Below are 19999 nucleotides of genomic sequence, written 5' to 3'. Positions count from 1 at the left end.
TCTCTCTCTCTCTCTCTCTCTCTTTCTCTCTCTCTCTTACACACACGCACACACACACACACAGCCACAACCTCTACCTACAGAGGGCACGCGCTCCCTCTGTCGTCTGAGGCGGGAGTCGCGTGCATCCCTGCGTGGACCCGCGCCACTTTGTACAAATGAATATCCTACACATTTCTACTTTCATTTAAAGTTTAGCAGCAGAATTAAATTGGTTTCAGGCTCTTTTGAATGAGTCCAGGTGTCTTTAGTGGAATGATATAAAATGTAATAATTGTAACAATTGGACATTTTTGTAAAACAAAATGTAATAGAGGGGTGCAGATTTAGGCTAAATGCTATCAGACAGATATATTATAAGCTGATATTGGGAAATTTGTATTATTGTCTATTTATGGTATTGGTGAAATACTAGCCGATGAATAGAGCGTTGTAGTAGCAGTTAGCATTGTTGTGCATCTGGTTCCGTCGTCTCAAAATCAATGAGTTTTTTTAAGTGGTTTACAGTTATATGCCTGAAATAAGGTCTGTGGTTATGACAGGATTAAGATATTCATTGTTCAACAACATAAAATACATCAGTAAATGTCACAGTTAAATTAAAAAGCACGCACGTGTCTTAAAGATGGCGATTGCCAACAAAAGGCTAGTTGTCATGGACATTAAATGTCATCACACTGAACACCGAGACTCATCTACTCACTAGTCAGTCTTTACAGGTTGACTTCAGTTGCAAATTATTGCAACTCTAACTTTACAACTTGTACTTTGATAAGTTTTTCGAAAACATGTATAGTAACTGTGCAGTAAGACACTTAGTGGTGGTGATGTATAAGTCATGCAACTGCAATGAAGTCTGTTTATAGCCTAACATTAGCTTTTTAATTCTCACTATTTAATTTACGTTTCGAAAGTCACAAACGTGTTGTTTCATCTGTGAAGATTACCTTGCTGAACAAAACGTGAAAATATCATAAACATGTGTTTGCCACAGAGCTTATTTTAGGCAATAATGCAAAATCCAATTCAAAAATCTCAAAGGCTTTTTGTCGAGGGAACCATGGCGATGCTAGCACTTTTTATTAATGCGAATCCTATCAATTTATGATAAAAAATTAAAAGGGTGGAGTGCACTGATGGCCTTGACTGGATCCAGCTGGGGACCTTTGACTCTCTCATAACGGTACCAATGCATTGTCAAAAAAATTCTAACAAAACTGACATGCAGTGTACAACACCTGAGTTAGGCTATGTTACAATTCTACAAAGCATCTACAGTATGTATCAGTACACAAACTTGGTAGCAAGCCCAGGATGCTGCTTCTATACTATTTTTAGTGTTAGCTGTGTGGTTTTTTTTATTGCTGTCTACAGCCTACTCTCTGCTTTATGTTTCTTCATCAAGATTTGTTGGATTTTTTACTTAGCTTGTGATGCTGCATTGGGACACTGCAGTTTCCACTTAGACAGACCATTTGCATCATTACAGTTTCATTTATTCTTGGTAAGTATGAGGAATAGCACCTAAGGGTCGTAAATTACGTGAATGTATTATTCCAGACCCCACTGCTCCTGGTGCAGTTGTTTTTATACAGATCTCCAACAGACAAGTGAGGATTTAACTGACCTGACCATCCTTGTTCCCTTTCATGTATGTAGATAGGAGATATCTATCTTCAGAGTCACGCACAGAACAATAAAAGATAACATAACGTAGAGATTGCTACAAAATTCACAGTACAATATTGAAAAATATAATAACAGCCAGTGGGTTCCCTGGGTCAGGGTCACACACGTTCCCATTTGAGGACAATAAAAAATTGAATATTACTGAAATATACAAAATATTGTGTGTGAATAAGTGTGTCAAGAGTTAAATCCAAAAACCAGTGTTGAATACATTACCAATAGAAGTAAGACAAGTTAAGTACAAGAGTTACGGAAGATCTAAAGGGCCATGCATTGATACATTTTATTTCATCTGTTTTCCCATGATAACGAGTTAATTTCATTTGTTTTCTCGAGATCTCGAGTTATTATCTCGAAATAACAACTGCCGTTTTCCTGAGATAATGGGATAATTTTCTCGAGATCTCGAAATAAAGAAACTTTGTTTTCCCGAGATAACGATATAATTATTCAAGATCTCGAGATAATGACTTTGATATGATAGGCCTGAGATTATGGAGACGCCCGGGGCCTCATAGCTGGTCAGCTATGTGGTTAACGACGATCAGGTGACCGGGTCCGTATAATACTACAGTAATGGAAACACTTTTATTGCTTCAATGTAATTGCCAACATTACTTTTTTCTTTTTAAGTTCACTTTTAGTTTACTCTTTACGGAAGCCCTAAAGGGCCATGCATTAATACATTTTATGTCCTCCGTTTTCCCGTGATAACGAGTTAATTTCATTTGTTTTCTAGAGATCTCGATTTATTATCTCGAAATAACAACTGCCGTTTTCCCAAGATAACGGGATAATTTTCTCAAGATCTCGAGATAACGAAACTTTGTTTTCCCGAGATAACGATATAACTAATTCGAGATCTTGAGGAAACAAAACGATAGTGTAGTATATTAAATCATTGCAGGAAACATCATTCGGTGTAGCAATGTCAGAGGAGCAGGAGCATATCGATCACTGCGTCACATATCTTTTCAATCAAGGCCTGACACAGGCTGAAATAGCATTATGCCTTGCTATTACAGATAATATACATGTGTGTAATCTAAAAAGAGGTTAGCAAGGCTTCAGCTATATCGGCAGCACAATCTAAGTGAGCCTGATGTCCCGGGCGTCTCCATAATCTCAGGCCTATCATATCACAGTCACTATCTCGAGATCTCGAATTAATTATATCGTTATCTCGGGAAACAAAGTTTCGTTATCTCGAGATCTTGAGAAAATTATCTCGTTATCTCAGGAAAACGGCAGTTGTTATTTCGAGACAATAACTCGAGATCTCGAGAAAACAAATGAAATTAACTCGTTATCACGGGAAAACAGATGAAATAAAATGTATCAATGCATGGCCCTTTAAGGCTTCCGTAGTATTACTATTTTGAAAGCAAAACAGCAGTTCAAAGTAGGCCAAATCAGATAAATATATACAGTATAAAAATGAAGTATGAAAAATATTTCAAGGGAACTGTTTAATGTTGCAACTAACAATTATTTTATTTACTGATCAACCTGTTGGTAACTGTTTCAATTAATTGCTTTATCATTTTGTCGTGTTTTATTTATGTATGTATCTAACTGTATAATTTCATCTATAAATTGTGAGGAAGTAGTTAAAGGTGTCTGCTATAAAGCTTATAGATGATGTATATTTTATATTTATCAAGAATCACCTTGCATGGATGGACAGCTGTGGTAGTTTACTGTAGGCTTGTATTTGTATTGACCATTTTACTGGTCATGTGCAGGGCTTACATAGCTCATATAACATGTGACCTCACTGTGGACATTGGAAGCAGCACGCATGGTGAAAAGGCACCGCTGGGATTCGAACCCAGGATCTCCTGTTTACTAGACAGGCGCTTTAACCATCTAAGCCACGGCGCCAGTGGTGTCATTGATTTCACTATGTTACACAATCGGACAGTAGATATATATAAATCGTCATCCAAAAAGTAGGTTATGGGTATTATTTGGAATAGTTTATCTGTGCTTATGTATTTTTCTTTGTATTTCTTCATTTGTGTTTATTTTCTCGAACCTGTTTTCTTTCTGGTTTGGTGACGTTTTTACAGAAAATTATACTACTACTTTATCGTAAGTAACAGTAATAAGTCTATAGTATAATATTTCATAATATTTTACCGTTTTTTGTATAGTTTCTAATTTTTTCTAGTTTCTAGTCTTAAACAAATGTAATCATAAATATATTTATATATATTTAGGATTTTAATGATATTACCTTTTAGAACAGTTACTTATGTTAGCAAATTTTGATTTATTTATTATTTGATTAAATAAATAAATAAATAAATAAATAAATAACATAAAATAAAAATAATAATAAAATACAATAAAATCCGTTGCTGTAAAATGTCCCTGGCTGGTTTAAAAGTCAGACATTTTATCATTTTGATCTGTTTATGTATCTTTTCTCTGAGTCAAGCTCCTCAATGATTGACAGCTCAGCTTAACCAATCGTTTGCTGTGGGCGGTTTCAGGACAGGATCTCTTTCCGGAAACACACACACACACACACACACACACACGTGTGAGAAAAGCTGGCTTTCAGTGCGGTCCGTACTCTTGTGAATATCAGCAGACGTGGGTAAGCTAAAGCAGGGCTTTGACGAGCGTTATTCGCTTTGTTTACACCGACATTACAGCTTAGCTTTGCTGCTAGCATCGTTAACGTTAGCCAGCGGTGTTAGCTTGCCAGGTTAATAGGTGCCGGATGCGCTAGCGGCTTTGCTAACTTCTGAGTGATCAGCAATATGCTCATTGTGTCTTTTCAGTTCCTGCGTCAAGCTCGGGTCCGTTAAGAAGTCTCTGCAAGTGTTTGACAGCTGGAAGACAAGACGAGTGTCCAAGGCCCATCACTGTTTCCTGCTATCTCATCTCCACAGACAGTAAGTCAGTAGCATCGTTTTGTAGGCCATTAATGTCACTTCAGTTTGTTTTCATTACTCTGAAGTGCAGCTTTGTTTTGATTGACTTCAGTGCAGCGTTTTAAGGTTACTGCATTGATTCAAATACAGCAATTGAAATGTGTTACTAGTGGTATAAAAAATAGATTGAAATCAGGTGCATCAGACCAAAAGTACATTCCTGGGTGATGTTAACTTCACGTGGGTGCTCCAGTGTTTTAGAGCTGCACTCACCCCTTTTCCACCAAGGCGGTTCAGGTGCTGGTTCAGAGCCAAAAAACTGGTTCCAAATTGGCACAAACACTTAGTTGGTCTAGAGCAGAGAACTGGTCTACTACTGCTCTCAGGAGCCACGGTAGTTGTCCCCATGACAAGTATATTACATTTCATACAGTACATACTGTTTAAATCAAATAAGATTTTTGTGTCCCTGTCGTCACAGCTTGGCTCTGATGGCTGAGTCAGAGCCTGTCCTTGTCCAGGTCGGTGAAAAGAGAGGCTGTCCAGAGGATGAAGAGAAAGACACACGAACAAAGAAACCCAGGGTTGAGGACAACCACCAAGATGAGGAAGAGCCAGAGGGTGAAGCAGATGATGGGGAGGGGGAGGAGAATGGTGAGACCTTTGCTGATATGATGAAGCATGGCCTCACTGAGTTGGATGTGGGCATCCTGAAGTATGTCAGTGACCATGAGGGCTTCTCAGGGATCTTGAAGGAAAGGTTCGTCCTCACATTCAGTAGAAAGTTTGCATAGTTTGTCTCAAACTTTGGATTATTTAACAAATGATTTCTTTTGTTTTGTTCTCAGATATTCTGATTTTGTGGTGCATGAAATCAACAAACAAGGCAAGATAGTGCATTTAGATGACCTGTCTATCCCTGCGGAGGCTGCAGAGGTAGGATATTCAATACATTTTCATCTACCAGCATTACGTCTCTATAGTGTTGAGATTTTACTAATTTGGCTACATCCACAAGTAGTAATTTTAATTTTAATTGTAAAATAAACCAGTCCCTGATGTTTAAAAGGAAATTTAAATCTGTACATTAATAAAATAATACATTTAATCAACTAGTATTTCTGCTGTACTATATTAAAGGTAACCTATGTTGAAAGCAATCACCACATTAAGTCACACTTCCTTTGACATAATGTTATCACCTGATGTCATCACAGCCTGTGTTTTTACAGCTCTGGAACAGTTGGGTAATGCTTTCCGATGTTTCTGTGTTGTGTTACTTCTATGTTAGGAAGTTGTAGAGGCTCCACAGCTGCCAGAAGAATCGGATGTGCTGACCGAAGAGCAGAAGAAGCAGCTCGGGGAGCTGCAGCTCTTCAGGAATAAAGAGAGCAACGTCACTATTGAGGTGAGTTTACACTTCCCTGGATCCCTTTTAAGACATATCTTATGACTATTTAACACAATGTTCTTGCCCCTTTCTCAACATCTGTAGGTGATGGACGATACAAAAGAGAAGCGGACGCTGGTCCACAAAGCCATCAAGACTCAGTTTCCTGGTCTGGAGACAAAGACGGAAGAGAAGGATGGGCGCAAGTTAATAGTGGCCTACCACACTGCTGGGAAGAAGGCTCTCGCAGGTATGTGGCAAGAAGACAGATGTCAGCTTTATTCTGTCTGGACAGAATTCATGACCAGTAGCATAGTTAAATGATCAAAGAAAGGATATATTGCATGTCCTTTTATAACATGCTTCAGTTTATCTGCTGCAATGCATGTGATCACAGCTGAATCACAGAGCAGAACAATGCGATGCATGCACTTGTGCACGTGCATGACTGAGACACCTGCATGATTCTGCTCAGGTCTTTACTCATACTGTTGTTTTTTAAAAAAGCAGCTTTTTGGTTATGGACTGACATTATTTAGTGGAATGCTTTGATAGAAAAGACAATAAGGAAAGCAGAGATTCAGCATCATGGTGCCTTGAAATAACCCTGCACCCTTGTTGCATAAACCATTTAAATACCACACTCCACTCACAGGCCCATGCATGAGATCTCACCCCTGACAACTCGTCCCACAGTCCTTAAACATCTCTTTCTTAGTAACATTATTCTATCCTCCTTTTGCTCTTCTCTGGTGGATAGAGGTCAAAACAACTGCAGGTAAGAACCTATTCTCCACACAGCACAGAGGAAGTGGTTAAAACCCACATGGACTTAGGTGTCAGTTACTGGATTTCATTGAAATGCCTGTTGGTTTTGTAATTGTATATTAAACATAATTGTATTCTTTCTTGCGATAAAGGGAAAAAAACCTTGTTTTCTTCACAGGTAACAATGTAGAATGTAAAATTTGATTTGCTATAGCCAGAATCTGTGAGTGATTTGTATTTTTGAATATGTGAATTGTTTAGTTCAGCAATTCTGAGTCTAGATTTCAGTACAACCCTTTCTTCTGTGTTCATAAAAGCTCCAAGGAAACACTTCTGGCCGAAAAACCGTGGCAGTTTTTGCCACTTTGTTCTGTACAAGGAGAACAAGGACACCATGGATGCCATCAATGTGCTTTCAAAGTTCCTCAGGTCTGAATGTTATACGCTTACTTTGTAAAAAGTGATCATCAACAAATAATAACTGCAGTTCAGGACTGTCATATGTACAATAATGTTTGTCTTTTTAGGCTTAGACCCAACATGTTTTCCTACATGGGAACCAAAGACAAGAGAGCCATCACTGTGCAGGAGATTGCAGTGCTCAAGTGAGTATGTGCTGCTTTAAGCAAATCGCTACATTAATCAGTGTGCATTTAGTTTCAAATTGTTTTTGCTGTCATGTAGCAAAAGGTCTCTGGTAGATCAGCTTGTTTCACAGAGTCAGTAATTAACTGTTCCCTGTCTTCTCAGGATCACAGCAGAGAGGCTGGCTCACCTCAACAAGTGCCTCATGAATCTCAAGTTAGGGAACTTCTGCTACAAAAACCACCCTCTGAAGCTGGGGGAGCTGCAGGGAAACCACTTCACTGTGGTCATCAGGTCAGCAGGCGTTCTTTATGTTGATCTTTTACTTAACTCTTGTTATTATACAGTACATTTTATCCAATACCTGTGCTTTGTTGTGGATTTTGGTTACCTGCGTTGTATGCATTAAGTCTTGTGTTAATGCAGAGGGCATCCTCATTGGCCAGGAACTGACTACCTGATCTAAAGAACCGTTCCAACCCAAATTTGGTCATGATGGCTAATATCTGATTTCTGTGTCAGGTCATGTCAACACTGCTTACTTTACTGCTAAATGACTGTGCACCTCATTATTGTTTAATTTGTTGATATATCAGGAACATCTCAGGGACAGATGAGCAGGTCCATCAGGCCTTGACATCTCTCAAACAGACAGGCTTCATCAATTACTATGGCATGCAGCGCTTTGGCACCACAGCTGTGCCTACACACCAAGTTGGCAGGTAAGGTCATGACATGGAGGTACTGACACAAGTTGTAACAGGATGGAATAAATCATAAGTTGGCAGAACGGCAAACTCAGGTGTTGTTTCCTCTTTTTGTTTGGGGCAGGGCTATTTTGAAGAATGACTGGAATGAGGTGGTGGATTTGATTCTGAAGCCTCGTCCTGGAGGTAAGGAAAAACATTTCTTAGACTCTTCCTCTGCCTGTAAAGTGGTTTAAAAAGTGTTTCAAACCTTACTCAATCTTGACTGCTTTCCTCAGCGGAGAAAGAATTCCTGGTCCGCTGCAGAGAGGAGTGGGCAAAGACTCAGGACCCGGAGGCAGCCCTGAAAAAGCTGCCAAACAAGCGCTGCGTGGAGGGACAGCTGCTGCGAGGCCTGTCCATGTATGGCAAGAAGAACATCGTCACTGCCTTTGGACTGGTTGGTTCTTTTATTGATAGTGCTGATAATTGGTTGAAAATGTGGGTGAGAATATGGGACAGTTGTGACAACTGTGGGACATGGAACTGAATGAATTTAAAGCTGGATGCTACTACGAAAAAAAAAAAAGAGCTGTCTGGAGGCTGATTCGGGCTCTTTCTGATGAGTGTTGTTTTTTCTTTTTCAGATCCCTCGCAACAACCGTCTGATGTACATCCACAGCTACCAGAGCAAGGTGTGGAACACCATGGTGAGCCGCAGAATCGAAGCCTTTGGCCTGAAGGCTGTGGAGGGGGACCTGGTGCTCAGAGGAAGTTAGTAGTTCATTTCTTTTCTGTATTAAATATAAAGGAAATGGTATGACATTTGAGGAAATATTCTTTCTTAAAATCAAAAATGTTTAGTTCTTTTGAACAGATGTAGCCTCACATCAGAGTGACATCTTTTTTAATCAAATACTCCCAATACTTTCCCAAAATGTCAAACTATTGCCTTAACCTACAGAAGAAAAACCAACATTCAGACCATTAATTTATATTATTCATATGTACTAAAACTAATATACTGATGTTCTCTGTGTTCATGAAGCCACAGCATACTTGCTGTCTGCAGAGGAGGCCGAGAGTCACTCCATCCATGACATTGTGATGCCACTTCCTGGGTTTGATGTCATCTACCCCTCTCATCACGGTAAGACATGGTTCTGTTATTTAGAGTTCATTTATTTGCATGTTACATAAAAATATACCTGTGAAAAATAACATTGGGTGGTTTTAACACAAACTAATGTGAAAATAACACCCATTCCTCTTAAAACACACACCAACCACACACTTTCTCAGCTTAAATGGATTTAAATCTAAATAACAAAACTGCTGATATGGAGCTAAATTAAAGAATGAAAGTAAGCGTATGACAGAAAAAGAACTGAAAATGTTGTTCTGAGCATGTAATCACTTAATGCTTGTGTCTTCTTTCAGTGGGGAAAGGCTACAGAGAGCTGCTCACTGCAGACAAGTTGGACATCGACAACATGAGACACAAAGTGAAGGACTATTCTCTGGCTGGAGCCTACAGACGCATTATCATCAGACCCAGTGATGTCAGCTGGTTAGCAAACAATGAAATTATCATTTATTATTTATTAACATGATGTGGCACTGTAGTGCGAAGCCCCTCATGGTGTTATATTATAATGCAGAGGCTGGCATTGTGCACTGCAGTAATATGAATGCTTTATTTATTGTGTTTTATGCAGGGAGGTGATTGAGTACGATGACCCTCGGATCTCCCTGGTGCACAGTGATTTTGAGAAACTGGAGAACAAACCTGCTCCTGTCTTCAGCAAAGGTAAGTTCCTTTTAGGATTTAGCTGTGAGAGCGTCAGCTGGCAATGTTTTCACTTTGTGAGTCTGAGTGTGTGTCATCATGGCAAAATGTGGCCTTGGAGGCACCTTTTGTAGCAGAAGCATGTTTCAGTAGTTTATATTTCTGTCTGTCTGTGGACACATTTTTCTCACAGACATGCAGGATATTGTTGAGATAAAAATGAAGGTTGAGTTCAGTAGGCGTGGTCCAAACAATTGTGCCAAAAGTAAGGAGGTAGGAACTAGGAAAGGGGACATTTCTGTTTTCACCTTTTCAGTCTGCCTGCCTGTGGACAGATTTTCTGCCAGAAGTAGGGTTGTGTGTCTGTCATCTGTCCGTCCTCCCACCTTGATAAATGTAGCTTGAGCTTAAAATAGCCAGTTAGGGCCAGAGTGATCTAAGAAGTATGAACATATAACACCTCCTCCTAAGCTATAAAGTCTTAAATGGACTTGCTCCCTCATATATTTCCAGCCTTATTTCTTCTTATATTCCATAATGTTCTTCACGTTCTCTTAATGCAGATTACTAAACCATTCCCCAATTTAATAAACACTATTTTGGTAGTTGAACCTCTGCCCACAGAGCTAACCTACCGCTGCACATACGGAAGGCAAGTTCTGTCGACATTTTAAAATGGAGACTGAAAACACATCTGTTTTCTCTTCATTATAATCTATCCTGGTTTCACCAGCTGGGAACCCAAATGACTGACTGTTCTCCTCATTGACAATCCTGTTATGGATACACTGTATGAGTGCTTATGAATGTGTGCGTATTTTTACATGTAATATTGTGTTTAAATAAAGTGTACAGAGACTCTCTTGGTAATGTACACTTAAAATAAACTGAAGTTGAATTAGGGGTATACAAAGATTTATAAAGTTGAGATGCATGAATATCAAGTATGAGGTGACAGGGTTGTTAGACAGCACTCAGATATTTCTCTCCTTCCTCTGACAGAGGGGAAGTATCGGGCTCTGCGGATGGAGTTCTCCCTGCCTCCCTCAACCTACGCTACCATGGCGATCAGAGAGGTCCTCAAGTTGGACACTAGCATCAAGAAACAGACACAACTCAACACCACCTGGTTCAACTGAGACGAGACACACTCTGGCGTAAACCCGACTGCTGCTGCAGGCTGCAAAGCACCTGTCTACTCTGGCTACTTACTGTTGTGAGTGTTTTAAGTGTATTACTGTGTGTGTGAATGAGTGGTTCTGTGTGAACCAAGAGGCAATTTCTTTGAAGTACAAAGAGCAACGATTTATGATTATTCAACCTTTTCTTTTTAAAACATTGTTTTTACTTGCTCCAAAGTGGTTCTGTGCTGCAATGATCCAGTTTATTTTGACTGATTTAACTAAACCTTGTTCTTTCAGGGTGTCGCATGCATGCCCACTTTGTACAGAAATAGTTTTTGTTTTTTTAAACTTTGAGCTGAATGTGCTAATTGAACAAAACTCTTGAGAAGAGAAATTAAAAATGTTGAGTTTATGGTGTGTCTCTTGATTGTTTTTAAGATACAAGTATTGTTAATATGCTCCTGTTTTCTTTGAATAATTAGGGTTTTTAGATACTTTTATGTACTGCTAAAACCTTTATCCACCTTTTATGTTGCTCAGAAAAATAAGATCATTAGTTGTGTCCCTAAAATAGCATACACGTTGTCTCCCTCTACTGGCTAACATAGTTAAGTGCCCTTCTAATTAAGGACCTGCAATGTGTGTGGGGCTCTCATCAGCCTGCTGCTGGTCAAAACAGGTCCTGTTGATCTGACCATCTGGCACTGTGGCATATGCCAGCTGGCAGGATACAGCTAGCCTCTCAAACTAAATGTGGTTACTAATCATTTCATTCACCCTGGGGCTACGTCTGCCCTCATAATTTTGGATTTTTTCAGAATTTTAATGCTTTAATACTGAGCTGCTGTGCCAAAGCAAAAACCAAAGAGATCTTGACAGGATCTTGTGATCCTGACAAATAATAAGAATAAGAAATGTTTTTTTGGTTTTTTTTTTATGTCCCATTTTATTTAAACTTACTTTATCTGTTGTAGTTCACAAGGGTAGACTACAAATATTCAAAAGGTATTACTGTTTTCTATTTTAGCAGGGAAGCACAAATTCCTTCATCAATCATTCAAGTAACATTTTTTATATGTGGATGTAATTGTAACGTATAGTATCAAAAACTCTGGTTGTTGTCCCAGTTTGTACTGGACTTGTCTGTGTGGCCTTTCAGAAGAGTAGTAGTGCTAAAGCTTAGAGGCCTTGTGTAAAAAATGTAAAACTGTTGATGTAATCTGACTGTGCAGAACAGAAGACCTACAGAGGCAGCTGTAACTCCCAGTCATTAAAATAATGAGTTAACATGAGATAAAGTGAATGAAGAGTACAACCATGTATGCGTTGGGTTTCATGGTAAGTTTAAGCACAATAAAGGTTAATAAATGCACCATCATATGTGGATAATTTAGAATGTACTTGCATACTTTAGGTGCAAACTCTTAACATGGAGGATCAATCTTGACCTTTGGGGACATTATAAGTAACAAAAGCTCAAAGGTCCATTTTGTAGCTTGTCAGAGTTGTCAAGACACATTTCCAGATCTTCAGTGAATAGAACTCAGGAAAGCCAGTAAGTGGCAGATTATTTAGTTATACTGTTAAACTACAAGGTAGTTGGATAAAATCCTTAAAGATCAGACTAATTTTATTGAAAATCTGGGTAGGAATGGTGTGACATGACTCTTGAAAGAAATAATTTGTAAAAATAAATTGGAAAAATGGAATTACAATTCAGACATGTGGGCAACAAGTTTTATTTACCCAACAAAATATAGAATGAATACTTTAAAACGAATTTTGAGTGAAATTATTCATTCCTAATCGGCTGTTAGAGGTGCAATATGTAAGAATTGGCAACATGTCAAATTCATGCTCAAAACAAACGGGCAGGGCAGCATGTCAAGAGAGTAACTGCAAACTGTAGCTGCAGTCAGATAGTTAGCTCGGTTAGCCGTGCATGTAGTGGTCCCGACTGGGAGCTATGAACCTTAGCGGAGTGTTGCTGTTTACATCACTAGTGCAGGAATGTTGGACCCGCTAGTTAGCATGCTATCTTCAGTATCTCTGCAACACAATACGTACACTATACTTTATGATGTCAAAACTATTATTTCTTCACATTCTGTTGATAATATCAGATCATTTTTTTCAACTAAAATTCCTACAGATTGCACCTTTAAATGTTGACACCGGTATGAATATCAATCTATACTAAATCTGCATTTCAAGGCAGGTGCAAGGCACTATTAGCACTATTAGCAGGCACACAGTTTTCATAGAAGAGCTGGAAAGAGCTGCCAACATAAGTCACCTTCTTCAGGAAGTCCTCCAGCTGCTGCACCGTCATCTCTTGAACCTTATTGTCGTCCCTTTCGTTGAGCCCATTAGCTGCGAAGGCAGGAAACTTTGAGCGCTCTGAGTATGGTGCATTGTGGTCAAAATCAATGCAGCAGTAGGCTGACCAGAGGTAGGTGGGGATGCCCAGGCGGTTGATATTGTTGCGGCGGATTTGGAGCCCCGAGTTGGTGACCCCTGTGATCACATAGGCGGTGCCACGGCAGTAGTTGTTGAGGCGCCTGCGGATGGTGTGCTCGTGGTTTTTCCAGGGGCCGACGTTGAACTCTCGGACCTGAGGGACCACATTTGTCAGAGTGTAGGTGGACGCTTTGTCATTGGGGTCGGCCTGGTGCTCGTCTGGATTCAGCTGACCGCGTTCAAAGATGACACTGTCAGAGTAGTCGTCAAGCACGGCCTGAGCATCCTCAAAACTTCTATGGACATTTTCTGAAGGAAACGTCTCCATCTCTCTGGAGCCGGACACTGTGGAGAGCTGTCGGGATACACACAAAGGAAATCCATCTATGCAGTGATGGAGGTATTCAGATCCTTTACTTAAACTGGAAAAAAACAACGTTTTTGCCTCTACTTATCATTCTGAATTAAACACTGATTGAACAGTACAATAGTTGTAAAAGATTACATCATCCGCATATAGATATACACTTTCATCATACTATTTGGCCTGTCATCAGGCTTGATGGCGTATATTTCCCTCTGAGATGTAATCGAGTACATGTATGAACTTGTGTAAATTCCACCAGGGAAATCAATTAAGACAGATTACAAAGCAATATTTCTAACTCCCTAACTCCCTAACTGTGGAATTTAAGCTTTTTTAAATCCTGGAAGAAAAAGACAGTGAAGCCAGTATTTTGCCCCTACCTGTGGCTCATACATCCAGGGAACATCAACCTTCTTGGAGCCATCCGAGCGCTTGAATGTGTACGCAGAATAAACAGGGATGTGGTTGAAGGTGTCATACAGGGTGACAAACCGTGGGGAGCCCATGTAGAACTGGCAGATCTTCTTAAAAGGCTTCTCCTCCAGCCCTCGAGGTAGCGTGCCCATGTACAGGAACTGTTTACACTCAGGTGAGAGGGTTTCCTGCACCTCTGCTCCTGCTATCTTGATAAGAAGAAGACAGGTGAGCGTTTGAGCTGTTCTGTCGAAAAACATCATGGAAACGTGCAGTATGTCTCCTCTCCTGTGAAATGTTGCCGTACTGAGTGGACTTTTCCTCTTCTGTGCTTCATACATCACAGGTACATTATGCAAATTCTTATCTTTTTCCCTTTGGGAGTAGCCAAACCATTGCCATATTTGACGGGCCATTAACCAGCAGCAGCAGCCATCACAGACACAGAAAAGAGATCTTCCACACCCACACAGCTGTTCTGAAAAGGCAACCTAAAGGCCATTACAGTCATTTAATATGTTTAATAATTAAGCTCTTTCACTGAAGCCACATGAACGTAGAGGTTACAGTTCCCCATCTGTGCCACAAACACTTTTGTAGGCATACTGTGACATTTAGGAGTGGCTTTAACAAAATAATTAAGAGTCTGGCCTAGAAAAGGGTTTAGCAAACATATGCAGAGTGGCAGCGTCTTTCTAGCAGTTGTTTCTGATGCTCAGCTCCAGTTTTCCTCTCAATGAAACTATTGTATTTACTCTGCCTTTCTCTACTACTCTGCAAGTCATGCTTTGTGTGTGTGTGTGTGTGTGTGTGTGTGTGTGTGTGTGTGTGTGTGTGTGTGTGTGTGTGTGTGTGCTGTCGTGAGAGAAAGGACTGTGGAATGTTTTTGACAACATCTGTTTCCATAACAACAGGTTGATGGCAGCGTGACCTCTGCCCCTGTGGAAACAAACACTTCCTGTTTACTATCGGAACGTCCTCACTGTTTGAACACTGTAACCCTCCTCTGAGCTACAGTATCTATCCATACATCCATCCGATATCCAGGCTTAGACATAATGGAAACAAACCTGAATAATAAAAAGATTAAAGCCAAAATTTCTCCTTTTATTGTAATCTCTGAAGGTGAAGTCGAGGGGATGAAGACTACATCCAGGTTGTAGAGATAGAAAGTATTCATTAGTTTTTTATTAACATAAAATCTCATAGGGGATGCCCCCATGGTGTGGAGGTTAATACACCAAAAATGAACTGCAACGTCTCCGTTTCCTGTCAAAAAGATATTATGTTATGAATGTGATGCTGTAAAAATGTCTTAACAACATCAAATTATTTGTTATCTATACTAATCAAATTAGTTAAACAATCATAAAACGATTAAATAGGAGCACCTCTGGACTCAAATTCAGTCTGTTAGAGTCATATTTCATATGGATTTGCATAAGAGACAATAGGAGTTGCATGGTGTTGCCATGTAACTACAACTGATGACACCAAAATTATGCCACTTTAACACAAAGACAAATTTAATTAAGCAGGAAGAGATTTCCACCCACGCACAGATCAAAGAGTGAGGACATGTCCATAATAAGTTTCACTTTTCATCACATAGTTATGACTTACCATGGGGATTTTTAAAAAACTTTTTTATCAAGGCTAAGTTTTCATTATTTTTAATTCCATAAATGCTTCCAGCACCTTAACAAAGATCTAACCGGATGGAGCGATGGTGTTCTTGTATTATTTAGCAGGTAAATTAATGATCTTATTATTTTAGAGGCATAATTGTACAGTAAAATGCCCTTTTGATGTAAATACATTAAATAAAAACTTTATTTATATAGTATCGTTAAAAACAGAGTTTACGCAGAGCTTTGCGAGACAAAGCAAAAGAAGGACACTCAGAAAGACACTTTAAGAAAATAAACCAAGCCAAACACAAGGAAAGACAAACTAAGGAGAAGTTATAACAAGAAGGCAAAACACAAACTGTCAATATGGATAAATACAAGTAAAAGGAAAATAAGCAATAAAAAAGGCAAAATCACATAAAAGCAATGCAAATTTAAAATAGATAAATAAAAGCTATAAAGGGAGTTAAGAAGACAACACCACATTAGAGGAATTAGAAATAGATGAATAGACTGAGAGCATTAAAAAGAATACAAGGCTACAAAGACTGAAATGAATCCAATAAAAGGGCGACTTCAAACAAAAGCAAGTCTATAAAAATGGGTTTAAAGAGGTGATTTAAAGGAAGTTACTGATTTTGTAAGTCTCATCTCTTCAGGTAGGTTTAAAATTATTATATGATAAGATGATGTTACCCAAAATGCAATTGAGAAGGTCATTTAATGGATTTCTTTGCTGTGAATTGGCAGCCCTCTCACGGAGATAACACAGCTGTGGGTCAGGATTTTCTTTCATCTGAAAACTGTCGCTATTGTCCTTTTTTTTATGCCAGAATAATGGTTTAAAGGCCTTTTCAGTATATTCATGGAGGCTGTGCTGACTATGAATGTGAGGTCTGTTAGTTGTCCTCTGTGTGGGTTGTTACATTTGCCCACTGTATACACACAGTGTGTTTGAACATGTGAGAACTAGTTTGTTTGTGTTTGCACACATTTGTGTACTGTATGTGCAGTTGTGTCTGCGTATAGAGAATATGAGCAGCCCAGAGGATTGGAGCGGGGGGAGCTGTTTGTGTGTCTCGGGTTTGTGTGTGTTTGTGGGGGAAGGATGGGTGGTGTTATTGTGTCTCTCGGGAGGTGTGTGTGTTTGTATTTTGGGGGGGTGTTTGCAGGTCTCGTAACTCTCTGCTGGGGTGGTCTGGTTTGAGAGAAAGAGAAAGGGGGGTTCTGGGTGTGTGTGTGTGTAAATGTGTGTGTGTGTAAAGAGGACATTGCTATACATTCAGACTTTAAAGGAGGGCACACCTTCTTCAGCTGGCACAGTTCAGATGCAGAGTTGGAGAGAGAAAGTGAAATGAGAGGACGTTGCTCCACAGTGATCATCACACTATTATCAGCATCTCACAGAGGATTTTGTCCAAGCTGATGAAGCAGCCTTGAGGTAAGTGTCTGATGTAAGCTATCATCCTAATTCCTCTCAAGACTAGGCCCTCATTAAGGGTATCAATAGGATGCAACGTTTATAGAAAAACATGCAGATTGTAATTCAAATGTGTGCTTTCAAGTTTATTTCTGCATTTTTGATCCAGAACCTATACTGTATAACCTTTTTTGGATGTGCGCATGAATGAAATGAAAGTGGGACATAAAAGTCAGCTCAAGATTTGTATTTACGCGGACTGTCTGACTGAGAGCAGAGTATCGTGTTCAGGAGATACCTGTGCGTAAGAGTAAAATATTCAGAATTGGCTAAAAACACAGAAATTCTCAACGAACACACAGTTTACATACACTGAAGACATTTTTTCGTTGTTGAGCCGATAAGTACACATTACTACGTAAGTACTTTACTTAACTTGAATATTTCCAATTTATGTAACTTTATTCTTCTACTCCATCACATCTGTATTTTTCATCCACATACGTTTATCTGACAGGTTTTGTTATTAGTTACATTTCAGATTACAGTTTTTCATAACCTTTCTGCCCAGTGAAAACCATGAACATCCAAATTTTGTGATTTTGAATTTCTTTTTGATGAACTTACCAATTGAGTACCAAGGAAAATCTTCACATAAGAAATAAACTACTTCCAAATAACTTTACTTTGCATTGTCACAAAGATGAAACCACAGTACAAACATATTCAAACAGCCCTCTCGTGATAGATGGAGATCTCATACACTGTACATTTTAAAAGCTGAGTTTACTTTTTAAAAGTAATCTGCTTCCTTAAAATTACCAAGTAGACTCATCATTTTAAATTGTGAAAACTTCTTCGCTCGTACAACTTGAATTCTATTGTCTACCTTACTTGTTTATTCTAAGGTAGTTGGTTTCCTGACGTTCAAAATGTACGGTGTAGGGGAGTAATGTTCACAGTGTGGTATTAGCACTTTAACTTAAGTAACAGCACTCCACCACTGAGTATTTACAGTATTTGTGCCTGTTGCAAAGTTTAAGAAACTCATTGTGTTGCATTGAATTTGCAGACCGTCCAAGTCAACGGATTGAGGAAGACGTGCAGGTGAACAGGAAATACGTCCACTGCTGGAATACTTGAGTTTGGACTGTTTGGCTCTGGACATTTTATCAACCAAAATTTATCAAGTGTTGGAACTTCCAGTGATTTTAACTGCAAATGATTTTATATAGAAACCAAAAGGATGGAAGCACAGATGTCAGATGCAGACTTCCTCACCTCCCCCTCCCCTTCTCCCTCTCCCCTCTTCCACTGCGACTACAGCGACTGGTCCCCCTCCTTCTCCATCATCCCCTCCGTCTACCTGCTGGCCTTCCTGGTTGGTTGTCTCGGTAACGGCCTGGTGCTGTGGGCCTACCTGGACCGAGGGGAGGGGAGGGGAACGAAGACCGGAGACCAGACACGGATTGGAAAGCTCTGTTGTATTGGCACTTTCAGAACCAGTCAGCAGAACGTTAACAGCACTGGTAGATTTATGAAAAAGAAGGAAAACTGCAGATATTCCTCCTCTCGCTCCTCTTCCACCTCCTCCTCTTATCCTCCCTCCATCCCTCGTCCCTCACGCTCACTGACAGACTCTCTGATAGCCAGCTTGGCGTTAGCTGACCTCTGCTTCCTTGTCACTCTCCCTCTGTGGGCCGTCTACACAGCCATGGGCTACCACTGGCCTTTTGGACAACCCCTCTGCCAGATCAGCAGCTTCCTCACTGCTCTCAACATGTACGCCAGCGTGTTCAGCCTGAGCATGCTCAGTGTGGAGCGGTACTGGGTTCTGACAGGACGCCGGCACTCCAGCCAACATGCCCCTCAGAGCTGCCCCAGCAGGGTTTTGTGGATCCTGGGAGGAGTGTGGGTGATGGCAGGGGTGCTGGCACTTCCTGGTCTGCTGCTGCGCTCTGTCAGGGAGGTGGAGGTGGAGCCTGAGGATGACTGGGAGCTGGAGCCAGTTCATCCCACTGAAGCTGGATCAGTATTCCTCTCCTGCCAGATGGATTACTCCATGCTGATTGGAGCAGGGCTGGAGGAGACAGATCGAGAGAGGGCAGAGATGTGGTGGGCGGCCGCCTTGAGCCTTAAATCAACTCTTATTGGCTTCCTGCTTCCTCTTGTCATCTTGCTGGTCTGCTACTGCTCATTGGCCCAGCTCCTCAGCAGACACTTTGGACGGGGCCCTCGTCCTGACCGCAGGCGCCAGCGAAGACTCCTCAGGGTCATTGTCACATTAGTGATGGCCTTTTTCCTGTGCTGGCTGCCTCTGCATGTTAATAAGACTGTTTCCATGCTGCTGGAGTTTGGTTTTGTCCCGTACTCCTGCTCTTTAGATCAGCTGTTACTGGCCGCTCAGCCTTACGTCACCTGTTTAGCTTACCTCAACTCCTGCCTTAACCCTCTCCTGTACGCTGCCTGCGACCCATCATTCAGGAAGAGATGCAGAGGAGCTCTTCTCATGTGCTGCAGGAGAGAAGGGGAGGAAAAGGAGGGAAAGAAGGATGAAGGAGGGGAAGAGAAAGAGGAGAGGAGCTCAGCTTTTCCCACGAGAACGCAAGAGGAAACCGCAGAGAGGACAGAGGAGTAAAGGGTGGGATGACTTCTGAGTGAATCATCAACAAACATATGATGACAATAGAGTGAATTCCAAAGTGGCAAAACTCAGAGTCTTGAAAAAAATGTGTCAGATGTCCATTTTTTTAAATAAACATCTTCATCAAATGAACATTCATGAGTTTAC

The 19999-nt window shown here is 40.3% G+C and overlaps 3 protein-coding genes across 4 annotated transcripts; 2 read left to right on the top strand and 1 right to left on the bottom strand.

Annotated features, from left to right (window-relative positions):
- The first annotated feature begins 4184 nt into the window (after positions 1–4184).
- Positions 4185–11328, top strand: pus7 (pseudouridine synthase 7). Of its 2 annotated transcripts, XM_084365013.1 has the most exons (18): positions 4185–4294; positions 4482–4595; positions 5056–5334; positions 5423–5510; positions 5866–5982; positions 6070–6214; positions 6725–6742; positions 7050–7161; positions 7260–7337; positions 7483–7611; positions 7914–8039; positions 8149–8210; positions 8303–8463; positions 8651–8777; positions 9052–9153; positions 9444–9573; positions 9722–9813; positions 10795–11328. In XM_084365013.1, exons 3-18 carry the CDS (start codon positions 5066–5068, stop codon positions 10929–10931), a joined length of 1893 nt encoding a protein of 630 aa, XP_084221139.1. In that variant the 5' UTR covers positions 4185–4294; positions 4482–4595; positions 5056–5065; the 3' UTR covers positions 10932–11328. The 2 variants fall into 2 exon arrangements, with proteins under 2 accessions (XP_084221139.1, XP_084221140.1); XM_084365014.1 differs by lacking the exon at positions 6725–6742.
- A 1797-nt stretch (positions 11329–13125) lies between these two features.
- On the bottom strand, positions 13126–14417 carry LOC311263218 (endonuclease domain-containing 1 protein-like; the record flags this gene model as incomplete). The annotated part of the gene is made up of 2 exons (XM_084363141.1): positions 13126–13731; positions 14124–14417. The coding sequence occupies 2 exons, from the start codon at positions 14415–14417 to the stop codon at positions 13126–13128; spliced, it is 900 nt and encodes a 299-aa protein (XP_084219267.1).
- Positions 14418–18466: 4049 nt separating this feature from the next.
- aplnr2 (apelin receptor 2) lies at positions 18467–19954 on the top strand (the record flags this gene model as incomplete). Its single annotated transcript, XM_084364138.1, has 1 exon — positions 18467–19954. The coding sequence occupies one exon, from the start codon at positions 18467–18469 to the stop codon at positions 19844–19846; it is 1380 nt and encodes a 459-aa protein (XP_084220264.1). The 3' UTR covers positions 19847–19954.
- Between the last annotated feature and the right edge of the window lie 45 nt (positions 19955–19999).

The sequence above is a fragment of the Pagrus pagrus genome (assembly GCF_965226575.1).
Source record: "Pagrus pagrus genome assembly, chromosome: 10".
NCBI lineage: Eukaryota > Metazoa > Chordata > Actinopteri > Spariformes > Sparidae > Pagrus > Pagrus pagrus.
This window is presented reverse-complemented; position numbering and strand designations above follow the sequence as displayed.